This window comes from Macaca fascicularis, chromosome 12 (assembly GCF_037993035.2).
Source record: "Macaca fascicularis isolate 582-1 chromosome 12, T2T-MFA8v1.1".
Classification (NCBI taxonomy): Eukaryota; Metazoa; Chordata; class Mammalia; order Primates; family Cercopithecidae; genus Macaca; species Macaca fascicularis.
In genome coordinates this window covers 78334364-78356065 of record NC_088386.1, presented here as the reverse complement: position 1 = coordinate 78356065, position 21702 = coordinate 78334364, and the positions used below count along the sequence as shown (strand labels likewise).

The following is a 21702-nucleotide window of genomic DNA, read 5'->3' as shown; positions in this document are numbered from 1 at the left end:
CATATCTATCCTCTATCAGCTTCAATACTTACGTTACAGACAATCTTGTTCCATTTAACAGCTACCCAAAGTCCCTGGATTATTATCTCCCCCTCTTTGGATTCTCTCTCATCCTGGTTACTGGATTATTTTAAAGCAAATCCCAAACATTTTCATTATTTAAAAAAAGTCATTAGAATACGTAACAACGTAACAACCCCTGCAAACAATTCTTAGTTAATATCAAATTCAAATATTCTGATTTCCCCAACTGTTTTTTTTATATATATGAAATATATTCTACTCTCTCTCTAGCTCGCTCTCTCTCTGTATATATAATTGTTCAAATCAAGATGCCAATGTAGCCCACACACTGCATTTGGCTCATATGACTGAAAAGCCTTTTTCGTTTTCCTTTTAAGCTATATGATATCTTTCCCTTTTTCATTAAAGAAATCATATCATTTGTCCTACAAAATTTCCCACATTCCTGATTCTTGCCTGCACATTGATTTTTCTAAACACATTACCTCATCTTATCTATATGACTACTTAATGAAATATTTTTTCCACTTAACAAATGAGTTAATTAGGGTACAGAGACATGAAGTAAGCAATTTTTTGAAACTCATAGTAAGTACTTGACTACAGGGCAAGAATTCAGTAAACCCATTGCTTTGACCGAGACCTCTTTTTACCTGAAGACTGTGTCTCTTATTTCACAAATTAAAGGAGTACTAAAAACCCTAGAAAACCCTGAGACTTTTGAATTGAAAAAAAAAAAAAAAAGCTATTAGTCCAATTTTATGTTTTATTTATTAAAAGTGATCCATTTATACTGTTATACAGGCACCATTCTTCATGAATGGGAATCTGCTGAGCTCCAATACATGCATGTATCTTACATGTCTATAGTAGTGTGTGTGCAATAAATTTCTAAATTTATTGTCATACCGTTCATACACTTGTCTTATTTATTACACTACATCACAAACTTTTGGATGCAAAATAGTGTTAACTTTTTTGCAATTTCTCATAGTCAAACATAAGTGACTGATAATTCAGGATATTTTTAGTGAAAAAACAAAGGCCAATTAGGCTGTGTGATTCTTGTCCAGTACTGAGGTAGAAATGGCATTTTATTGGAATAATGAACTGTGTCTGCTTATTTTTCACTGCCATCTACTGGTACCTGATGTTATTTCTGTTTAAAATCCTTCAGGGAAGTCTATCAGAGGGACCTACACAGAGCACCAAGAAATTATGAAGCCCTAAAAATCCTTTGAGAAAATCCCTTTCAAAAGAATAGGTGCTACTTTAATAGGTAAAGCTACCTTAAGTTTTACAAAAAAATTACTAACATCTAAAAAGATTACTATAATATCAACTACAATGCCTCTCAGCTATAAGGGCTACAAATTAAACTTATCATTATTTATAATTTTTAAGGCATAAAACAATGAATTTATAATTTCTAGTCAGAAATTCTTATCACAGTAGAACTCTGGCAAATTAATTTTAAACACAGTCAACAGCATACTACTCTGACTGTCAATTTCAACATACACTGCTTCTATGGATCAACAATGTGCTAAGTTCTGCCAGCGCTGCAGGGAATAAGACACACATGGCTGCTATCTTCAGAGATGACAATATGGCTGTGTGTGTGTGCGTGTGTAGGAGGTTTCTTAATTTTAAGTTTATATAAAATATCAACAATTTTTTTTTTTTTTAGACAGAGTCTCGCTCCATCACCCAGGCTGGAGGGCAGTGGTGTGATCTCTGCTCACTGCAACCTTAGCCTCCCAGGTTCATGCAATTCTCCTGTCTCAGCCTCCTGGGTAGATGATTACAGGTATGTACCTCCATGCCCAGCTAGTTTTTATATTTTTAGTAGAGTCAGGGTTTCACTATGTTGGCTAGGCCAGTCTTGAACTCCTGGCCTTAAGTGATCCTTTCACCTTGGCCTCCCAAAGTGCTGGGACTACAGGTGTGAGCCACCGCACCCAGCCAACAAAATGAATTTTAAAGTTTACTTAATCCCTGTAGTGAAATAGGTTTTCATTTTGCCTCTTGAATTTATTACAAATTAACTTGATAGGATTAATTTACAATTAGTTAATTAATACAAGTTAACTTTCCAAAGTCTTAACATGATGATTGAGATTATAGGCCTTTTGATATATCACGTTATTCATTCTTGAGTTCTTTGGTGATTACTGACAGATGAATTGCTAAGATACTAAAAATAACAATATAGCTGATCTTCAAGTAATATCCCCAAGTTTTTATAGTAAAACATGAGATACTGCTGTTCCGAGTCTGAAAAATATATATAAACATGTTTAAAATCATTAAAAACCTTTTCACTCCTGTCACAAAATAGAAAGTATAGTTAAAATATAAAAGAAGAAAGCTAGATTACAGACAATATAAATCTAAGGTTTCTCAAAAATAGAGGAAAAATGGTACAGACTTTACCTTACCTTCATAATTTTCATGATAACTGAAGAAAGGGAAGATGTCTTGTAAACAAATGATTTTTCCTAAATACACTAAAGCCAACAAATTGTTTCATTTTATTACTTTCAGTTGGCAGTGGCTACTGAAATATTTTATGTGTGTGTGTATATGTATTTTTTGCCTTAGTGCCATATACTTTATCTAATGACCTGAGAAAGATATTTCAATGCATAGGTGGGGCTTTTTGCTAGTTTATTGGCTTCAGAACGATGTTTTAGTTAGCCAATGTTTTACCATTTGGTAATATAAACAGCCACTTAGAATTCCAAGTTTTCTAAGTTTCCAATTTCATATTTTCCAAAAATCAACACTTATTCTTTTAAAGACATTTTACTTCCTCCAAACATTTGAAATAGCAGTTATGACAAAAACATGGTTATCTCAATAGATGCAGAAAAGGCCTTCGATAAAATTCAACACCCTTTCATGCTAAAAACACTCAAAAAACTAGATATTGATGGAACATATCTCAAAATAATAGATATTTATGACAAACCCACAGCCAATATCATACTGCATGGGCAAAAGCTGGAAGCATGCCTTTTGAAAACTGGCACAAGACAAGGATGCCCTCTCTCACCACTTCTTATGTATTGGAAGTTCTGGCCAGGGCAATCAGGCAAGAGAAAGAAATAAAGGGTATTCATACAGGAAGAGAGGAAGTCAAAGTATCTCTCTTTGCAGATGACATGATTGTATATTTAGAAAACCCCATCATCTCAGCCCAAAAACTCCTTAAGCTGATAAGCAACTTCAGCAAAGTCTCAGGATACAAAATTAATGTGCAAAAATCACAAGCATTCCTATACACCAATAATAGACGGAGAGCCAAATCATGAGTGAACTCCCATTCACAATTGCTACAAAGAGAATAAAATACCTACGAATACAACTTACAAGGGATGTGAAGGACCTCTTCAAGGAGAACTACACATCACTGCTCACAGAAATGAGAGAGGATAGAAACAAATGGAAAAACATCCCATGCTCATGGATAGGAAGAATCAAATATCGTGAAATGGCCATACTGCCCAAAGTAATTTATAGATTCAATGCTATTCCCATCAAGCTACCACTGACTTTCTTCACAGAATTAGAAAAAACTACTTTAAATTTCATATGGAACCAAAAAAGAGCCCATATAGCCAAGACAATCCTAAGCAAAAAGAACGAACTATACTACAAGGCTACAGTAACCAAAACAGCATGGTAGTGGTACCAAAACGGATACATAGACCAATGGAACAGAACACAGGCCTCAGAAACAACACCACACATCTACAACCATGTGATCTTTGACAAACCTGACAAAAACAAGCAACGGGGAAATGATGCCCTATTTAATAAATGATGTTGGGAAAATAGGCTAGCCATATGTAGAAAACTGAAACTGGACCCCTTCCTTATCCCTTATACAAAAATTAACTCAAGATGGATTAAAGACTTAAATGTAAGATCTGAAACCATAAAAACCCTAGAAGAAAACCTAGGCAATACCATTCAGGACATAGGCATGGGCAAAGACTTCATGACTAAAACAACAAAAGCAATGGCAACAAAAGCCAAAATATACAAATGTGATCTAATTAAACAAAAGAGCTTCTGCACAGCAAAAGAAACTATGGTCAGAGTGAACAGGCAACTTACAGAATGGGAGAAAATTTTTGCTATGTATCCATCTGACAAAAGGCTAATATCCAGAATCCACAAGGAACTTAAATATACAAGAAAAAAATCCCATTAAAAGTGGGCAAAGGATATGAACAGACACTTCTCAAAAGAAGACATTTAGGCGGCCAACAAAGATATGAAAGAAAGCTCATCATCACTGGTCATTAGAGAAATGCAAATCAAAAACACAATGAGATACCATCTCACATCAGTTAGAATGGTGATCATTAAAAAGTCAGGAAACAACAGATGCTGGAGAGGATGTGGAGAAACAGGAACGCTTTTACACTGTTAGTGGGAGTGTAAATTAGTTCAACCATTGTGGAAGACAGTGTGACAATTCCTCAAGGATCTAGAACTAGAAATACCATTTGACCCAGCAATCCCATTACTGGGTATATACCCAAAGCATTATAAATCATTTTACTATAAAGACACATGCACACGTATGTTTACTGGAGCACTATTCACAATAGGAAAGACTTGGAACCAACCCAAATGCCCATCAATGTTAGACTGGATAAAGAAACTGGCACACACACCATGGAATACTATGCAGCCATAAAAAGGATGACTTTAATGTCCTTTGCAGGGACATGGATGAAGCTGGAAAGCATCATTCTCAGCAAACTAACAGAGAAACAGAAAACCAAACACTGCACGTTGTCACTCCTAAGTGGGAGTTGAACAATGAGAACATATGGACACAGGGAGGGGAATGTCACACACTGGGGCCTGTCGGCAGGGCAGGGGGCAAGGGGAAGGATAGCATTAGGAGAAATACCTAACGTAGACGACAGATTGATGGGTGCAGCAAACCACCATGGCACATGTATACCTATGTAACAAACCTGCACATTCTGCACATGTATCCCAGAACTTAAAAGTATTAAAAAAAAAAAACAAACAAAAAAGGAAATAGCAATTGTTTAATGAAGATTGTCTATCAGTAGTTAATTTACACCTTTTTGGGGATGATTACTAACTTTCAGGATCACAGGACACTAGGTGATGCACTCAAATGACTACTTAATGCAATCAAGTGGTTGAAAGATGCATTTATGGAGTCCATATTGATGTAGACCAGTTTGGCATGAGACTTTGGCTATATTTTTGGCTAGTTACTATTCACAAAATATACCTAGCTGTTCACAAAGGTACTCAGTGACAGTACAAGAATCTAAGTGTAAATTCAGTGTCAAATAGAAAAATGACTCAAGCCAGTGAAACACATTTTGTGTATGATTAGTGATTTATACTCAGCTTGGTCATTGGCCTAAATTTTGTAATTCTTACTTAAAAGAAACTGTATTAGTCTGTTTTGCGTTGCAATGAAGGAATACCTGGGACTGGTTACCTTATAAAGAAAAGGTTTATTTGACTTGCAGTTCTGCAGGCTATAAAAACATGGCACCAGCATCTGCTCAGCTTCTGGTGAGGTCTCAGGGAGCTTTTACTCATGGCAGAAGGCACAGAGGGAGTAAGCATGTCACACAGAGAGGGAGCGAGAAAGAGAGGAGGTGGTGGTGCCAGGTTCCTTTTAATAACCAGCTCTTGCAGGAACAAACACAGCAGGAACTCACTCAATACCACTGGGGAAGGCACAAAGCCATTTATGAGGGATCAGCCCCCATCACCCAAACACCTCCAATCAGACCCCACATGCAACATTGGGGATCGTATTTCAACATGAGATTTGGAGCGGACAAATACCCAAACCATATTACAAACTTCTTCACTAGAAGAATTTGGGTATATGTAAATTTTCAGTATATGTGTAAAGTAGAATATTATCAGAAAGGTTATTTACTTTTCATCTTCATTATCAATTTTTATTCTATAGGTATAAAAATTAAAAATGTATTTTGTTAATTTAATCTTTGTATTATTTCTTAACAGTCACAATGGAAGAAATGTCCCTAATTTAAGACATCTATCTGGTTTTGGCAGATTTAAGGACCAATACTAGACTAAATATTACACAAAAATTCTATTCAAATAACTTAAAAATGCTAAAAATTTTATTGTGCTAAATATCTTTGAAATGTGTGTCCCATAGGAAACTTTTTTTGATAACCGTACTTCTAAAAAAAATTCCCACGTTGAGCACTATCAGAAAACAAAGAGTAAATTTAAAGAAAATTTTGAGAATGTAAAATGTTATTAAATAACCATTTCATTTTACTTTTCCTTTATCTTAATCATATACCTTTAAAAAAAAAAGCTATGAATGACCTAAATAAAATTTGAGAAATTAGAATGGACAAACATCATTAATGCCCAAAACACAATTTATTTGAGATGGCGTCTTGCTATGTTGCCCAGGCTGGATTCGAAATCCTGAGCCCAAGCAATTCCTCCTGCCTCGGCCTCTCAAGTAGATGGGACAACAGGTGTACACCACCATACCTGGCTGTAAGTCACATACTTTAAATGGACTGAATTTCCAAGGCTGGCTGTGTGATAGAATGTGCTTTGGTCAGCTAAAATTGATAACTTGTTACACAGGGTCAGCTGCACACAAAAATGGTGTTGCTCAGAGAAATGGCACATTATACCTGGTACTCCTTAGAGGTGCTCTATCTACTGCATCAATACAGCCATTAAAAGCTCAATCTGCCAGCTGTTTTTGAAAGACTCAATAATACTGTTATGACTGTATAAGATAACCTTGATGTATATCACTTTATGATACATGTTACTTAACATGACTACTAGGGGGCCCTGGCTTAGAGCTGATTCCAAAGGCACATAGGTCAAATTATAGGACACATAATATTTACTATTTTATTTACTGCCTAAAGTATTTCTCAACTAACAAGTGTAGGAAACATTTATAGGTAGTAATGTAAGTACCCTATGAGCTCAGTGACAAAACTGTGAATTACAGACAGTTGGGAGATGGGGACCATGTCTTAGATTCCTTTTGTACACTCCTCAGTGTCCAGTGTGGTGATATGCACATAACCAGTACATTTTAGTAAATATTCCAAGTAAGACTTCTTTAGGCATTCCATTTTGGGATTCCTGTAGAAACAAGCCAAATTTGTAGAACTTCTAGGCTTTAAACATTTGAGAATGAAAGGCTCTTGCCTTTACTGATCATAATTCAAAAAGCTGGTGTTAAGTGTGAGAAGTGGTGACTGTTCCATATATGCCCATAGGCATACAGCAGAATCCAGACAGAGTTGAGTATACAGTAGAGAAAAAGATGGGAGAATATGAAGAACAAAGTCTGTTTTAATATTAATTATGGCTATAATAACCTTTATGAGGAAATACTGGTGAGCAGGATAAAGTGATATTGAAAAGAAAAAAAAGAAAACTCTTCCAAACACAATAAAGCATATTCTAACAGGTTTTTGAAAAAATTGCAAGCCTTTTAATTCATTGACCTCTTTTGATTGATTAGAATTTTTACCATTCTGTACACTCCGAATATAACTAAACAACTACATGTTACTGACAAATTTGTGATTCTCTGAGTCTAAACAACATAGAAACTAAAAGATCCCTTTCCTAGATTTATATACTTGATTTTCTTATAAAAATAACTTCAGTTATTATGTCAATATTTATCTGAAAAAGGCAGCCCTCTGGCAGTAAACTAGTAACTGGAATAACTACAGTATCATTATGAGCTACAGTAAAACAACCCTGTAAAGTAATTTTTCCTATTTGAATGATAAATAGACTGGACAGGAGTGAAAAACCAAAACTATGAAAGAAAAACCCAATGTAAATAAAGGATACAGGTCAAAACAAAGTTCAGAAGGCAAATATGTAAATATTAGATGCCTCAAAAATCAACTATCAGTGGGAAAATTTCTATGAAAGCAATTTCAGAAAATACATGAACACATATATCTTTAATATACAGAACTCTAAATACTTGATAACATATTTAAGATACTCTACAATGCCCAGTTAATTGCTATAATTTTTTTCCCTCAGGTTTTCCTGGATGATACAGCAATCTACAGAATTTGTGCACTTACTGTTGCTCAAATTTGTATACTTACTGTGTGCACATATACTGCTGCACTGTTTCTCAGCTGTGAAAAATTAAAAACATTTTTTCAACCTTTGAGAAGGAAAGAAAACAATGAAGAATCTCTTCATAATAATATAGCATAACAGGGTATGTTTACTGTGCCACATCATGAGTGTTTTTAAAACATAATATAAATATATAGTCAGGGATAGCATTTTTAGGAGAACAAGTGACCAAAAACCAAGTTACCTCTTTTCAGGCCAGCCAAAAAACGTGAAGGGAAAGTGCGCTTTATACCACTTAGACATTTATGTAGATAATAGCACAGCAGACTCATGTTCAAGCCAGCCACCTGAAACATAAGTCCGTAGAGAGGGACAGCAATCTATAGTCCATGGACTGAATCTGGCCTACTTTTGTATGGCTCTGAGCTAAGAATGGTTTTTATATTTTTTAAAGAGTTGTTAAAAGCAAGTAACAGAGAAGAATACATGATGACTCCATTCTTGTTCTCATGTGTGAACCATATAGCCTGCAAAGTCTAAAATATTTATAATCCGGCCCTTTACAGAAAAAGTTTGCGGACCCTTCTTTTATACCAGTGCTGTAGATAATTCTGGCAGTACAACTGCAAGTCTAAGATAATGTTCATTCATTCCCATCATAAACGTAACATTCTAAATAGGTGTCTTCTGATGTCATATGTCAGAATTTCTTTTAAATTTTTTCTTCATCTTCAACATTATCAAAGTTCATCCTATAATAATAATGTAAAGGCAATAGAGAAAGGAGAAAGTATGAGTTTGCAATGTTAAAAATAAGGTAAAACACCACAAACTAACCAACACTTTATTTTCAGAAATACTCAATATTCTTGTTTAATGGATCATGACATGAAATATACTTTGCCAAAACATAACAATAAAAAAGAAAAGAGTATCTCCTAGTTCTCACCTGCCCACAGCAGATATTACTAACTAAATAGGTTTACATAATTTCAAGCATATTCAGTAAGCTCTTTAACTTAATTTCAGGTATGATATTCTAGATTATGACAATTTTTAAATTTCAAATATTTAACACGATAAAAGTTATACCTCTCAAAATAAAATATCTTGAGAAAATATGGTAAAACACTAGAAAAATATGTTTGTTCTGTGGAACCAAGAAAATACAGAATCATAACTCTTTCCTATTTCAGATTTGTACAAATTTCAGATTGGTAAAGAATATTCTTGAAGTAGGTTATTGTAAGGCTTTGTCTATTGGGGTCTGCAGTTTGAACTGGATTACAGTAGAACCTATAGTCTAATATGGTGCTATAAAGCCAGACTTCTCTATCCCTTTCCCAGAGGCTGAGCTATTTTGTCCTCCTTTCGCCTCACAGGGAAAGAATCCAAGATACCTCATGTGATTGTATTAAATTCCATTTTAAAAGCACTACAACATTCATAGACTCTTTGTTCTGTTTTTAAGTATGACCTACAGTAACATGGATTTGAAAAAGGTAAAACTGAACTGCCTTCTGAAGAGTAACAGGAAAAAGGTTGTGCTGCTTCTTGACAGATTAAAGATTCAAAGAGGGGCCAGGAGAAATATGGGTTTCAATACATTCTGATTACACCAAGAACAAAAGAAAATTTGCTATCCAAAACGTGTTATGAGGCTCCAGTATATTTATTCCTAACAACTCAATGCTTTATTTACGTTTGAACAAAATTTAAATAATTTATGGCTATAGTCACTATTTTTTTTTACGCTTTGTTGAGATATATTTCACATACTATAAAATTCCCACATTTAAAGGAGTTTAGTGGTTTTTGGCATATTCAGAGTTGTCCAACTGTCACTGCAATCTAATTTTAAAATATTTTCCGTATTCCCAAAATAAACTCCTTACTACCCATTAGCAGTTACCCAATTTGCGCTCTTTTCTATTCCACTCCACTTCAGCCCCAAGCAATCATTAATCTACGTTCTGTCTCTACGGATTATTCTAGATATTTTACATCAATAGTATTATATAATATTTGGTCTTTGTGACTGGCTTCATTCACTAAATATTTTCCAAAGTTCATCCACGTTGTAGCATAGATCAGTACTTCATTCCTTTTATGGCTGAAAATATTCTATTGTATGGATACACCACATTTCGTTTATCTGTTAGTTGACAGACATTTGGTTTCGTTCTTTTTCGCTATTATGAATGATACCACTAAAATTTTTGTATACATGTTTTTGCATGGACCACAGTCACTATTTTTTGTTAAGTGGTTTTACTTGTCCAAATTTCTAAAAGCACTTCAGTGTCTATGCTACATTTTGATTGTCCTATTTCCCAAAGTAGAATTTTTAGCTATCTTACTATTTTTTGATGCCTCATTTTGCTTGCCTCTGGATACATGTAATGTATAGGAAAAATAAATTTTGCTAACTTTTGCCAAAGTCAACTCTAGGCTTAGTCCATACCTTATTCCTCTTGCCTTGATTTTGAAGAGTTTCCAATTTTTCATTTATTAAGGCAGCGATTGCTTTTGCATCTCTGGTATTTATCTGCTCTTCTTGAAAATTTCTCTAAAATTAAAAACACTTGTTATCTTTTAAGTATTTAATCAAAACATAACAATTCCACCTAAGAAACTTGATTAAATATGCTTTCAAGTTCTTTTGTTCCAAAACTTGAAGTGTTTGAAATTCAAATTTCTTCTCTTCAAGGAAATAATGCTGCAAAAACAGTTAACCCATAATGTACCTAAAATAAATATTAATAATAGTGTCATGGAAACATGAAACTGTTCTTTGTTAAAAAAAAAAAAAAATGCATCACTGACTCCAAAAGCCCCAAAACATCAAAACTGTGCAAGAACACATGTTCCTGGAGAAAGTGTGAGAGGGCATTCCAAGATGGCCAAGTAGGAACAGCTCTGGTCTGCAGCTCCCAGTGTGATTGATGCAGAAGACAGGTGATTTCTGCATTTCCAACTGAGGTACCTGGTTCATCTCACTGGGACTGGTTGGACAGTGGGTAAAGCCCATAGAGGGCGAGCTGAAGTGGGCTTGGGGTGGGGGGTGTTGTCTCACAAGGGAAGTGCAAGGGGTTGGGGGATTTCCCTTTCCTAGCCAAGGGAAGCCATGACAGATGACCTGGAAAAACGGGACCCTCCCCCCCAAATACTGCACTTTTCCCAAGGTCTTAGCAATAGGCAGACAAGGAGATTCTCTCCTGCACCTGGCTTGGCGGGTCCTGCGCCTAGCTTGGCGGGTCCCACGCCCATGAAGCCTTGCTCACTGCTAGCGCAGCAGTCTGAGATAGAACTGCGAGGCAGTAGCCTAGCTGGGGGAGGGGCATCCACCATTGCTGAGGCTTGAGTAGGTAAACAAAGCAGCCGGGGAAGCTCCAACTGGGCAGAGCCCACTGCAGCTCAACAAGGCCTATTGCATCTAGACTCCACCTCTGTGGTCAGGGCATAGCTGAACAAAAGGCAGCAGATAACTTCTGCAGACTTAAATGTCCCTGTCTGATAGCTCTGAAGAGAGCAGTGGTTCTCCCAGCACGGCGTTTGAGCTCTGAGAATGGACAGACTACCTCTTCAAGTGGGTCCCTGACCCCTGTGTAACCCAACTGGGAGATACCTCCCAGTAGGGGCCAACAGACACCTCACATAGGCGGCTGCCCCTCTGGGACAAAGCTTCTGGAGGAAGGAGCAGGCAGCAATATTTGCTGTTCTGCAGCCTCTGCTGGTGATACCCAGGCAAACAGGGTCTGGAGTGGACCTCCAGCAAACTCCAACAGACCTGCAGTTGAGGGACCTGACTTAGAAGGAAAACTAACAAAGAGAAAGGAATATCATCAACATCAACAAAAAGGTCATCTACACTAAAACCCCATCTGTAGGTCACCAACATCAAAGACCAAAGGTAGATAAAACCACAAAGATGGGGAGAAACCAGGGCAGAAAAGCTAAACATTCTAAAAATCAGAGCGCCTCTTCTCCTTCAAAGGATCGCAGCTTCTTGCTGGCAACGGAACAAAGCTGGATGGAGAATGACTTTGATGAGTTGACAGAAGTAGGCTTTAGAAGGTCGGTAATAACAAACTTCTCTGAGCTAAAGGAGAATGTTTGAACCCATTGCAAGGAAGCTAAAAACCTTGAAAAAAGATTAGATGAACGGCTAACTAGAATAAACAGCATAGAGAAGAGCTTAAACGACTTGATGGAGTTGAAAATCATGGCACGAGAACTTCATAATGCATGCACAAGCTTCAACAGCCGATTCGAGCAAGTGGAAGAAAGGGTATCAGTGATTGAAGATCAAATTAATGAAATAAAGCAAAAAGACAAGGTTAGAGAAAAGAGAGTAAAAAGAAATGAACAAAGCCTCCAAGAAATATGGGACTATGTGAAAAGACCAAATCTACATTTGATTAGTGTACCTGAAAGTGATGGGGAGAATGGCACCAAGGTGGAAAACACTCTTCAGGATATTATCCTCAACCTAGCAAGGCAGGCCAACATTCAAATTTGGGAAAAACAGAGACCACCACAAAGATACTCCTCAAGACGAGCAACCCCAAGACACGTAATTATCAGATCCACCAACGTTGAAATGAAGGAAAAAATGTTAAGGGCAGGCAGAGAGAAAGGTCGAGTTACCCTCAAAGGGAAGCCCATCAGACTAATAGCAGATCTCTCGGCAGAAACCCTACAAGCCAGAAGAGAGTGGGGACCAATATTTAACAATCTTAAAAGAATTTTCAACCCAGAATTTCATATCCAGCCAAACTAAGCTCCATAAGTGAAGGAGAAATAAAATCCTTTACAGACAAGCAAATGCTGATGTTGTCACAACCAGGTCTGCCTCACAAGAGCTCCTGAAGGAAGCACTAAACTTAGAAAGAAACAACTGGTACCAGTCACTGCAAAAACATGCCAAATGGTAAAGACCATCGATGTTATGAAGAAACTGCACCACTTAACAGGCAAAATAACCAGCTAATATCATAGTGACAGGATCAAATTCACACATAACAATATTAACCTTAAATGTAAATGGGCTAAACGCCCCAATTAAAAGACACAGGCTGGAAAATTGGATAAAGAGTCAGGACCCATCAGTGTGCTGTATTCAGGAGACCCATCTCACGTGCAAAGATGCACATAGGCTCAAAATAAAGGGATGGAGGAAGATCTACCAAGCAAATGGAAAGCCAAAAAAAAAAAAAAAAAAAAAAAAAAAAAGCAGGGTTGCAATCCTAGTCTCTGATAAAACATAGTTTAAACCAACAAAGATCAAAAGAGACAAGGTCATTACATAATGGTAAAGAGATCAAGTCCACAAGAAGAGATAATGATCCTAAATATATATGCACCAAAATTAATAAAGCAAGTCCTTAGAGACCTACAAAGAGACTTAGACTCCCACACAATAATAAGGGGAGACTTTAACACCCCACTGTCAATATTAGATCAATGAGACAGAAGGTTAACAAGGATAACCAGGACTTGAACTCAGCTCTGCAACAAGCAGACCTAATAGACATCTAGATAACTCACCTCCCCAAATCAACAGAATATACATTCTTCTCAGCACCACATTGCACTTATTCTAAAATTGACCACATAACTGGAAGTAAAGCACTCCTCAGCAAATGTAAAAGAACAGAGATCACAACAAATTGTCTCTCAGACCACAGTGCAATCAAATGAGAACTCAGGATTAAGAAACTCACTCAAAACTGCAATTACATGGAAACTGAACAACTTGCTCCTGAATGACTACTGGGTAAATAACGAAATCAAGGCAGGAATAAAGATGTTCTTTGAAACCAATGAGAACAAAGAAACAACGTACCAGAATCTCTGGGATGCAGCTAAAGCAGTGTTTAGAGGGACATTTATAGCACTAAATGCCCACAGGAGAAATGAGGAAAGATCTAAAATCAACACCCTAACATCACAATTAAAAGAACTAGAGAAGCAAGAGCAAACAAATTCAAAAGCTAGCAGAAGGCAAGAAATAACTAAGATCAGAGCAGAAATGAGAGAGATAGAGACACAAAAATCCCTTCAAAAACAAAACAAACAAACAAAAAAAATCAATGAATCCAGGAGCTGATTTTTTGAAAAGATCAACAAAATTGATAGGCCGCAAACAAGCCTAATAAACAAGAAACGAGAGAAGAATCAAATAGACACAATAAAAAATGACAGAGGGGATATTACCACTGAACCCACAGAAATACAAACTACCATCAGAGAATACTATAAACAGCTCTATGCAAATAAACTTGAAAATCTAGAAGAAACGGAAAAATTTGTGGACACATACACCCTCCCAAAACTAAACCAGGAAGAAGCTGAATTTCTGAATAGACCAATAACAGGCTCTGAAATTGAGGCAATAATTAATAGCCTACCAATCAAAAAAAGTCCAAGACCAGAAGAATTCACAGCTAAATTCTACCAGAGGTACAAGGAGGAGCTGGTACCATTCCTTCTGAAACTATTCCAATCAACAGAAAAAGAGGGAATCCTCCCTAACTCATTTTGAGGCCAACATCATCCTGATACCAAAGGCTGGCAGAGACAAAACAAAAAAAGAGAATTTTATACCAATATCCCCGATGAACATCGATGCGAAAATTCTCTATAAAACACTGGCAAACCAAATCCAGCAGCACATCAAAAAGCTTATCCACTACAATCAAGTCAGCTTCATACCTGGGATGCAAGGCTGGTTCAACATACGCAAATCAATAAATGTAATCCATCATATAAACAAAACCAAAGACAAAAACCACATGATTATCTCAATAGATGCAGAAAAGGCCTTCAAAAAAATTCAACAGCCCTTCATGCTAAAAACTCTCAATAAACTAGGTATTGATGGAACGTATCTCAAAATAATAGATATTTATGACAAACCCACAAAAGCTGGAAGCATGCCTTTTGAAAACCGGCACAAGACAAGGATGCCCTCTTTCACCACTCCTTATGTACTGGAAGTTCTAGCCAGGGCAATCAGGCAAGAGAAAGAAATAAAGGGTATTCAATTAGGAAATGAGGAAATCAAATTGTCCCTGTTTGCAGATGACATGATTGTATATTTGGAAGACACCATTATCTCAGCCCAAAATCTCCTTAAGCTGATAAGCAACTTCAGCAAAGTCTCAGGATACAAAATCAATGTGCAAAAATCACAAGCATTCCTATACACCATTAACAAAAAAACACAAAGCCAAATCATGAGTGAACTCCCATTCACACTTGCTACAAAGAGAATAAAACACCTAGGAAACCAACTTACAAGGGATGGGAAGGACCTCTTCAAGGAGAACTACAAACCACTGCTCAACAAAATAAAAGAAATGAAATAAAAGAGGACACAAACAAATGGAAGAATATTCCATGCTCCTGGATAGGAAGAATCAATAGCATGAAAATGGTCATACTGCCGAAAGTAATTTATAGATTCAATGCCATCCCCATCAAGAAAATGACTTTCTTCACAGAATTGGAAAAAACTACTGTAAAGTTCATATGGAATCAAAAAAGAGTCCGCATTGCCGAGACAATCCCAAGCAAAAAGAACAAAGCTGGAGGCATCATGCTACCTTTCTTCAAACTATACTACAAGGCTACAGTAATCAAAACAGCATGGTACTGGTACCAAAACAGAGATATAGACCAATAGAACAGAACAGAGGCCTCAGAAATAACACCACACATCTACAACCATCTGATCTTTGACAAACCTGACAAAAACAAGCAATGGGGAAAGGATACCCTATTTAATAAATGGTGCTGGGAAAACTGGCTAGCCATATGCAGAAAGCTGAAACTGGATCCCTTCCTTACACCTTATACAAAAATTAATTCAAGATCGATTAAAGACTTAAACGTAAGACCTAAAACCATAAAAACCCTAGAAGAAAACCTAGGCAATACCATTCAGGACATAGGCATGGGAAAGGACTTCATGACTAAAACAACAAAAGCAAAGACAACAAAAGCCAAAATAGACAAATGGGATCTAATTAAACAAAAGAGCTTCTGCACGGCCAAAGAAACTATGATCAGAGTGAAGAGGCAACTTACAGAATAGGAGAAAATTTTTGCAATATACCCATTTGACAAAGCGCTAATATCCAGAATCTACAAAGAACTCAAATTTACAATTTAAAAAACTCCATCAAAAAGTGGGCAAAGGATATGAACAGACACTTCTCAAAAGAAGACATCTATACAGCCAACAGACACATGAAAAAATGCTCATCATCACTGGTCATCAGAGAAATGCAAATCAAAACCACAATGAGATACCATCTCACACCAGTTAGAATGGCAATCATTAAAAAGTCAGGAAACAACAGATGTTGGACAGGATGTGGAGAAATAGGAACGCTTTTACATTGTTGGTGGGAGTGTAAATTAGTTCAACCATTGTGGAAGACAGTGTGGTGATTCCTCAAGGATCTAGAACTAGAACTACCATCTGACCCAGCAATCCCATTACTGGGTATATACCCAAAGTATTATAAATCATGCTACTATAGATACATGCACACGTATGTTTACTGCAGCAGTATTCACAATAGCAAAGACTTGGAACCAACCCAAAAGTACATCAATGATAGACTGGATTAAGATAATGTGGCACACATACACCATGGAATACTACGCAGCCATAAATAAACGATGAGTTCATGTCCTTTACAGGGACGTGAATGTAGCTGGAAACCATCATTCTCAGCAAACTATCACAAGGACAGAAAACCAAACACTGCATGTTCTCACTCACAGGTGGGAATTGAACAATGAGATCACTTGGACACAGGGCAGGGAACATCATATACTGGGGCCTGTCGGGGGGCTGGGGGCTGGGGGCTGGGGGAGGGATAGCATTAGGAGAGATACCTAATGTAAATGATGAGTTGATGGGTGCAGCAAACCAACATGGTGCATGCATACCTATCAAACCTGCACATTGTGCAGATGTACCCTAGAACTTAAATTAAAACAAAAACAAACCAAAGATGTTCCCAGAGGACTGAACTCATTCCACTCTAATACAGTCATAAGCACTGCCAACCATGACCAACAATAATGGAAGGCAACATATATCTCCTAGTTTTCATCTGCGCACAGCAGGAAGGTGACTGAAAAGCAGGGAAGGAACAGGTCAATATAACCTGACCTGCTTATTTGCTTCTGGGGCCACCTGTTGTCTTAATCTTGGTGTGAACCCTAATCTCCAACTACATGCTAGGATTTTGTTTTGTGTGTCAACTGCCCACCTGTATTCTTAAACAACAGTTTCATTTGACACTCTACTCCAACCATTATTCTGCTTTGGTCTTCCTGTCTGGCCTCAATGGCTGAATGCCACCCTTGTCTTTCAATTTGGACAGGGATGTTTGGTTCCTAACTTTGTCCCCTAGACTTCTCTGGACACATGGCAACATCTTTTCAAACAGCTCTGTCTATGGTATGGTTAACTCTTGTGACTGATCATCAAATTGATGCTTCTCTGATATTATCTGAAGAAGACTCCTATTTATGTCACCCATCTCTCAGCTGTTTTGAAAACTGAGAAACAGAGCTGTTGATTCAAAGAAATGAAGACTCAGGCTCTGGTATAAGCTGCCTCTCACCTCCATCAAGTTCTGCTTGCTCTAGATTGTTCTAAAGACAGAGACAGATTATTGACAAATCAAAAACATTCACTGAAAAATCTAGATGTGTGGCAATTCTAGATTTCTGAAATTCATCATCCAATTTCTTAATTTAGCCCTACTCATCTTAAAGTATCACTACCAATAAATAACATCAGATCTAAACCTAATTCTCCCTCAAAATGTGGGGGGGCGCATGGCAACATATTCAAACTTACGTACATGGCATTTGAGGTCGGGGCATGGAAAAACACTGGGGCACTGTGTGTATGTTATTTGTGCATAAGAATGAAACTCCTTGACCCTGAAAACAGGACAGGGAGCGGAGGGTGTGGTGTGATAAGGAATGCTGAAAACAGACTCCTGAGAACGCAGTTTGAGCGCTTTTACAAGGTCACGGGTGTCTCACGACCGGACCTCAAAAAAGCCATCTAGTGGATGTTTGTGGTTTAACAAGCCCTTTCAATAAATACTTGGTGGATGGATGCTGGGGCGGGCTCCCCCTCGGCTGGAATTGTCTGAGAACTCATTCTTGGTGTTCAGTGCAAGCTGTTAAGCGCTGCATAAAAAGCATGAAAATATTTGAAATTATGTATTTTTAATGTTTTAACAGAAAACATGAGTGGATGGCAAATACTTTATCATTCTTTCCTCCCCACAAAGTAAGCTCATTACTTTGAAACTTACTCACTAAAAAGTATACTGAATAGAAATATAGTAAGGAAATATTATTCCAAGCAGCAGTGTGTATTATAGAGTATTCTTAGTGACCTCAACAGTCACCATAACCTTTCACAGGAAGTAGAAAATTACCTTGAATTCCAGCACCAAAGATAATAATAATACTTTTTTTGTCTCTTTCTAGTATTTTTTCTATTAATTAGTATAAAAATATTAAGGCAATTGAATCTGTATCAACCATGAGACAAAAAAACCTTTTAAGAACGCTTGGTATACACGTAAATTTTAAAAACTTGTATCAGTAATATGTAATAATATAAAAAAAAAATGACAGGAGGCAGAAAATAGAAAAAAACATTACTCAGACTAAAACACATCTTTTGAGCTTGGCCTACTAAGGGAAGGAAGAGAGCAAAGTCTGGACATACCTTTGCTCTTTCGTAGAAATAAAATTTAACAGTTGGATAGGCTCTGATACCAGCTTTCTGGCATGTCTGAGCATAAGCCTGACAGTCTACTTTTCCAGCTTTCACTTTTCCTTTAATCATCTGAAAAAGAAAAATATGGTTTGTCATTTTGTTTGGCATAAACTATTTTGGCAACAAAAAAGCAATAGGATATAAAACATTTTGCATCTAAGAATTTATTTAAAAAACTTTAATTCTTCCAACTCAAACAAGATTATTTCCACATTATCCCTTTAAGCCCCTATTCACCTAGCACCACCTCTCCAACAGCAAATAAACCCTCCTTTGCCTTATCAAGAAAACTGAGTGGCTTTATCCTGAAATGTCTCAACTTCCTGCCACCCACAACTGGCACATCATACCATAAATGTGTTTCTGTTTCTATCTTTTTCTCCTTTCACTGGGGGTGTGCTGTGGTAGGACTCTTTGGGGACTGTTTGTCTTGTGAAGGCTGACTACTCCATCTGTATTCTCCAGTCCCTCCCTGTCAGAATGCATATTCTCCAGTGAAGATGTATATAATCACGAAAGGATTCCTTCCTGGATTACAGCTCCTCTGCCATTGTGCTTCTCATGCTCTCTCTTTTTTTCCTGAGCAGCAGTCTACTCTTTCACTGCTTCCCCACTGTCTGCTTATTTGGCAACATTTTAGTCTGGCTTCTGTGCTTACTGCTCCCTCCACTGAAACTGCTGTAAGTTCACCAGTGACCGCTTGACCAAACTGGGCACTTTTTGATCTTATTGGGCAACTGATGTTTACTGCTGACCACTCCTTTTTTTTTTTTTTTTTAAAACAACTGGTAATCAATTTATTAAAATAGTTGACTTAAGCATCTACAATGGTGACTTCCACCTCAACTCCTGGCTCAATACTGATGGAAGTAATCTGCTTAACAATCTCAGAAGCACTGTGCGAGGCTGACCACTCCTTTCTTTTCTTATTTCTTTTTTAGCATTTATCACTACTCTCTCTTGGCTTTCTTACCCCTCTGACTGTTCTTCCTTTTTCCAGCATGAGGATCTGCTTTACCTGCCCCTCAAGTTATTAGCGTTCCATCTTTGATCAACAATCTTTTCACTGTGAACAGTTGCTCAGGGTGGTTTTCCGTATCTATATGCTAATGTACCCCAATCACTCTCTTCGATTTCATAGCTAACTACAAACTGGCCTGCTTTGGGTGAATGCTGCATAAGCACCCAAACACAGGATGTCCCCTGAACCCACTCTTCCTCCTGTCCTATTCATTCACTTCAAGCCAGAAATTAGGCTTATCCAGACTCCTCTCTATCCTTCATCTATCACATTCAATACTATTTATTCTCATCTCTCTTTTGTATTTGTCCCCTTCTTTCTATCATCACTGCCCTAATCCTGGTTAAAGTTATCACCTCTCACTTTAGGACAATTAAAACATCTTTGCTGCCTCTAGTTTCGTCCCCAAGGCAGGGGTATACTAATATGCAGACTAACTGTGTTAGGGCACAAGCATGTAGGCAGACACACACACACACACACATACTTGCATACTGAAAGTAAGAAAAATGTAGGAATGTTATTTTCGTAAGTTTCTATGTCATTTACAAAATGTTTGTGTATGTGCTTACTTGTATTTCCAATTACTTATGAGATGGCACCATACTGTTTTTGGTGCTCTAAACATATTTCTCTGGCATCACTGACACTCTTCTGCCCATGTTCCACCTTCATTCTAATTTTACTGTAGCAACTATCTTGTATTACTTATATTTATTTCCATTTTCTCTTTTCACTAGATTAAAATCTCCTTAAAGACATGGAATTTCTTCCTTTTCATCTTCCTTTTCTTTCATCTGGAGTTATATGGCCCTACTACTTAGCATAATTGCTTTTCACTTGGTACTTAAAATTTGTTGAATGAGTGGTCTTTTTCATGTTTAAATAATTTTCTACTAGATATAATACAGAGTTGCACTACAAAGTTTATAATTAAGTACAGTTTTTAGCACATGAGAAATGAAGTAAAACACAATTATTACAGAAGGAAGCATAAGAAGATTAGAAAAAATGGAAAGAATAAACCTCTTATCTGATGCACCAGCTAATAACAAAAATAATCTTTCATAGCTAGTAAGACCTTTAAAATCCCTCTGCTAAAAAATTCCCATGGTCTGGGATGCTAAGCTTTAGTGTGAACTGGTGGAACTGGCACTGACTTTCTCATTCTAGTTGAATGTTTTATGCCAACACTAGTGGCAAGAGTTCCTTGAGTTATGGAGGCAAGAAAGCTATCAACCTGGATTAGGTCACTAATAAGACTGTTATGACAGAAAGAAACACTAAAAACTGACTACATTGAGGGTACATATTCAGTTTACTTTTATATAAGCATTTACTGAGTTAGGCCCTGGGGATATAAAAATAAATAAAACATGGACTTTGCCCTCAGGAAGAGACAGTCATTTTCAAAGGAAGATGGACAATGCTATATCGAAAAAAAAAAACCAAACCAAAACCAACCAACCAACCAAAACCCAAAATTGCTACAACTAAATATTTCCATTAGTATTCAGCTCCTTTTATTTCCAGTCAAATTTAAAATCTTTCAAGTAATAATAAATAATTAATATGCATTGTATCAGTACACTGATAACATATCCAGGTGACAATGATTAACTGAGAAGGGCAGAGAATAGAGCAGTGCCATCAGAGCTAAGTTTTGTAGGAAGAGGAG

The 21702-nt window shown here is 37.0% G+C and overlaps 1 protein-coding gene across 2 annotated transcripts in view; it reads right to left on the bottom strand.

The window, feature by feature from the left end:
* Positions 1 to 7532: 7532 nt before the first annotated feature.
* The window catches only part of DNAJC10 (DnaJ heat shock protein family (Hsp40) member C10), a 54185-nt gene continuing 40015 nt past the window's right edge, over positions 7533 to 21702 (bottom strand). For both annotated transcript variants that reach the window (XM_045367352.2, XM_065525731.1), the window contains 3 exons: positions 18953 to 19072; positions 10637 to 10741; positions 7533 to 8924 (listed from right to left, as the gene is read on the bottom strand). In XM_045367352.2, coding sequence (XP_045223287.1) covers positions 8913 to 8924; positions 10637 to 10741; positions 18953 to 19072 — 237 coding nt within the window. In that variant the 3' untranslated portion in view covers positions 7533 to 8912. The remainder of the gene's footprint in view (positions 8925 to 10636; positions 10742 to 18952; positions 19073 to 21702) is intronic.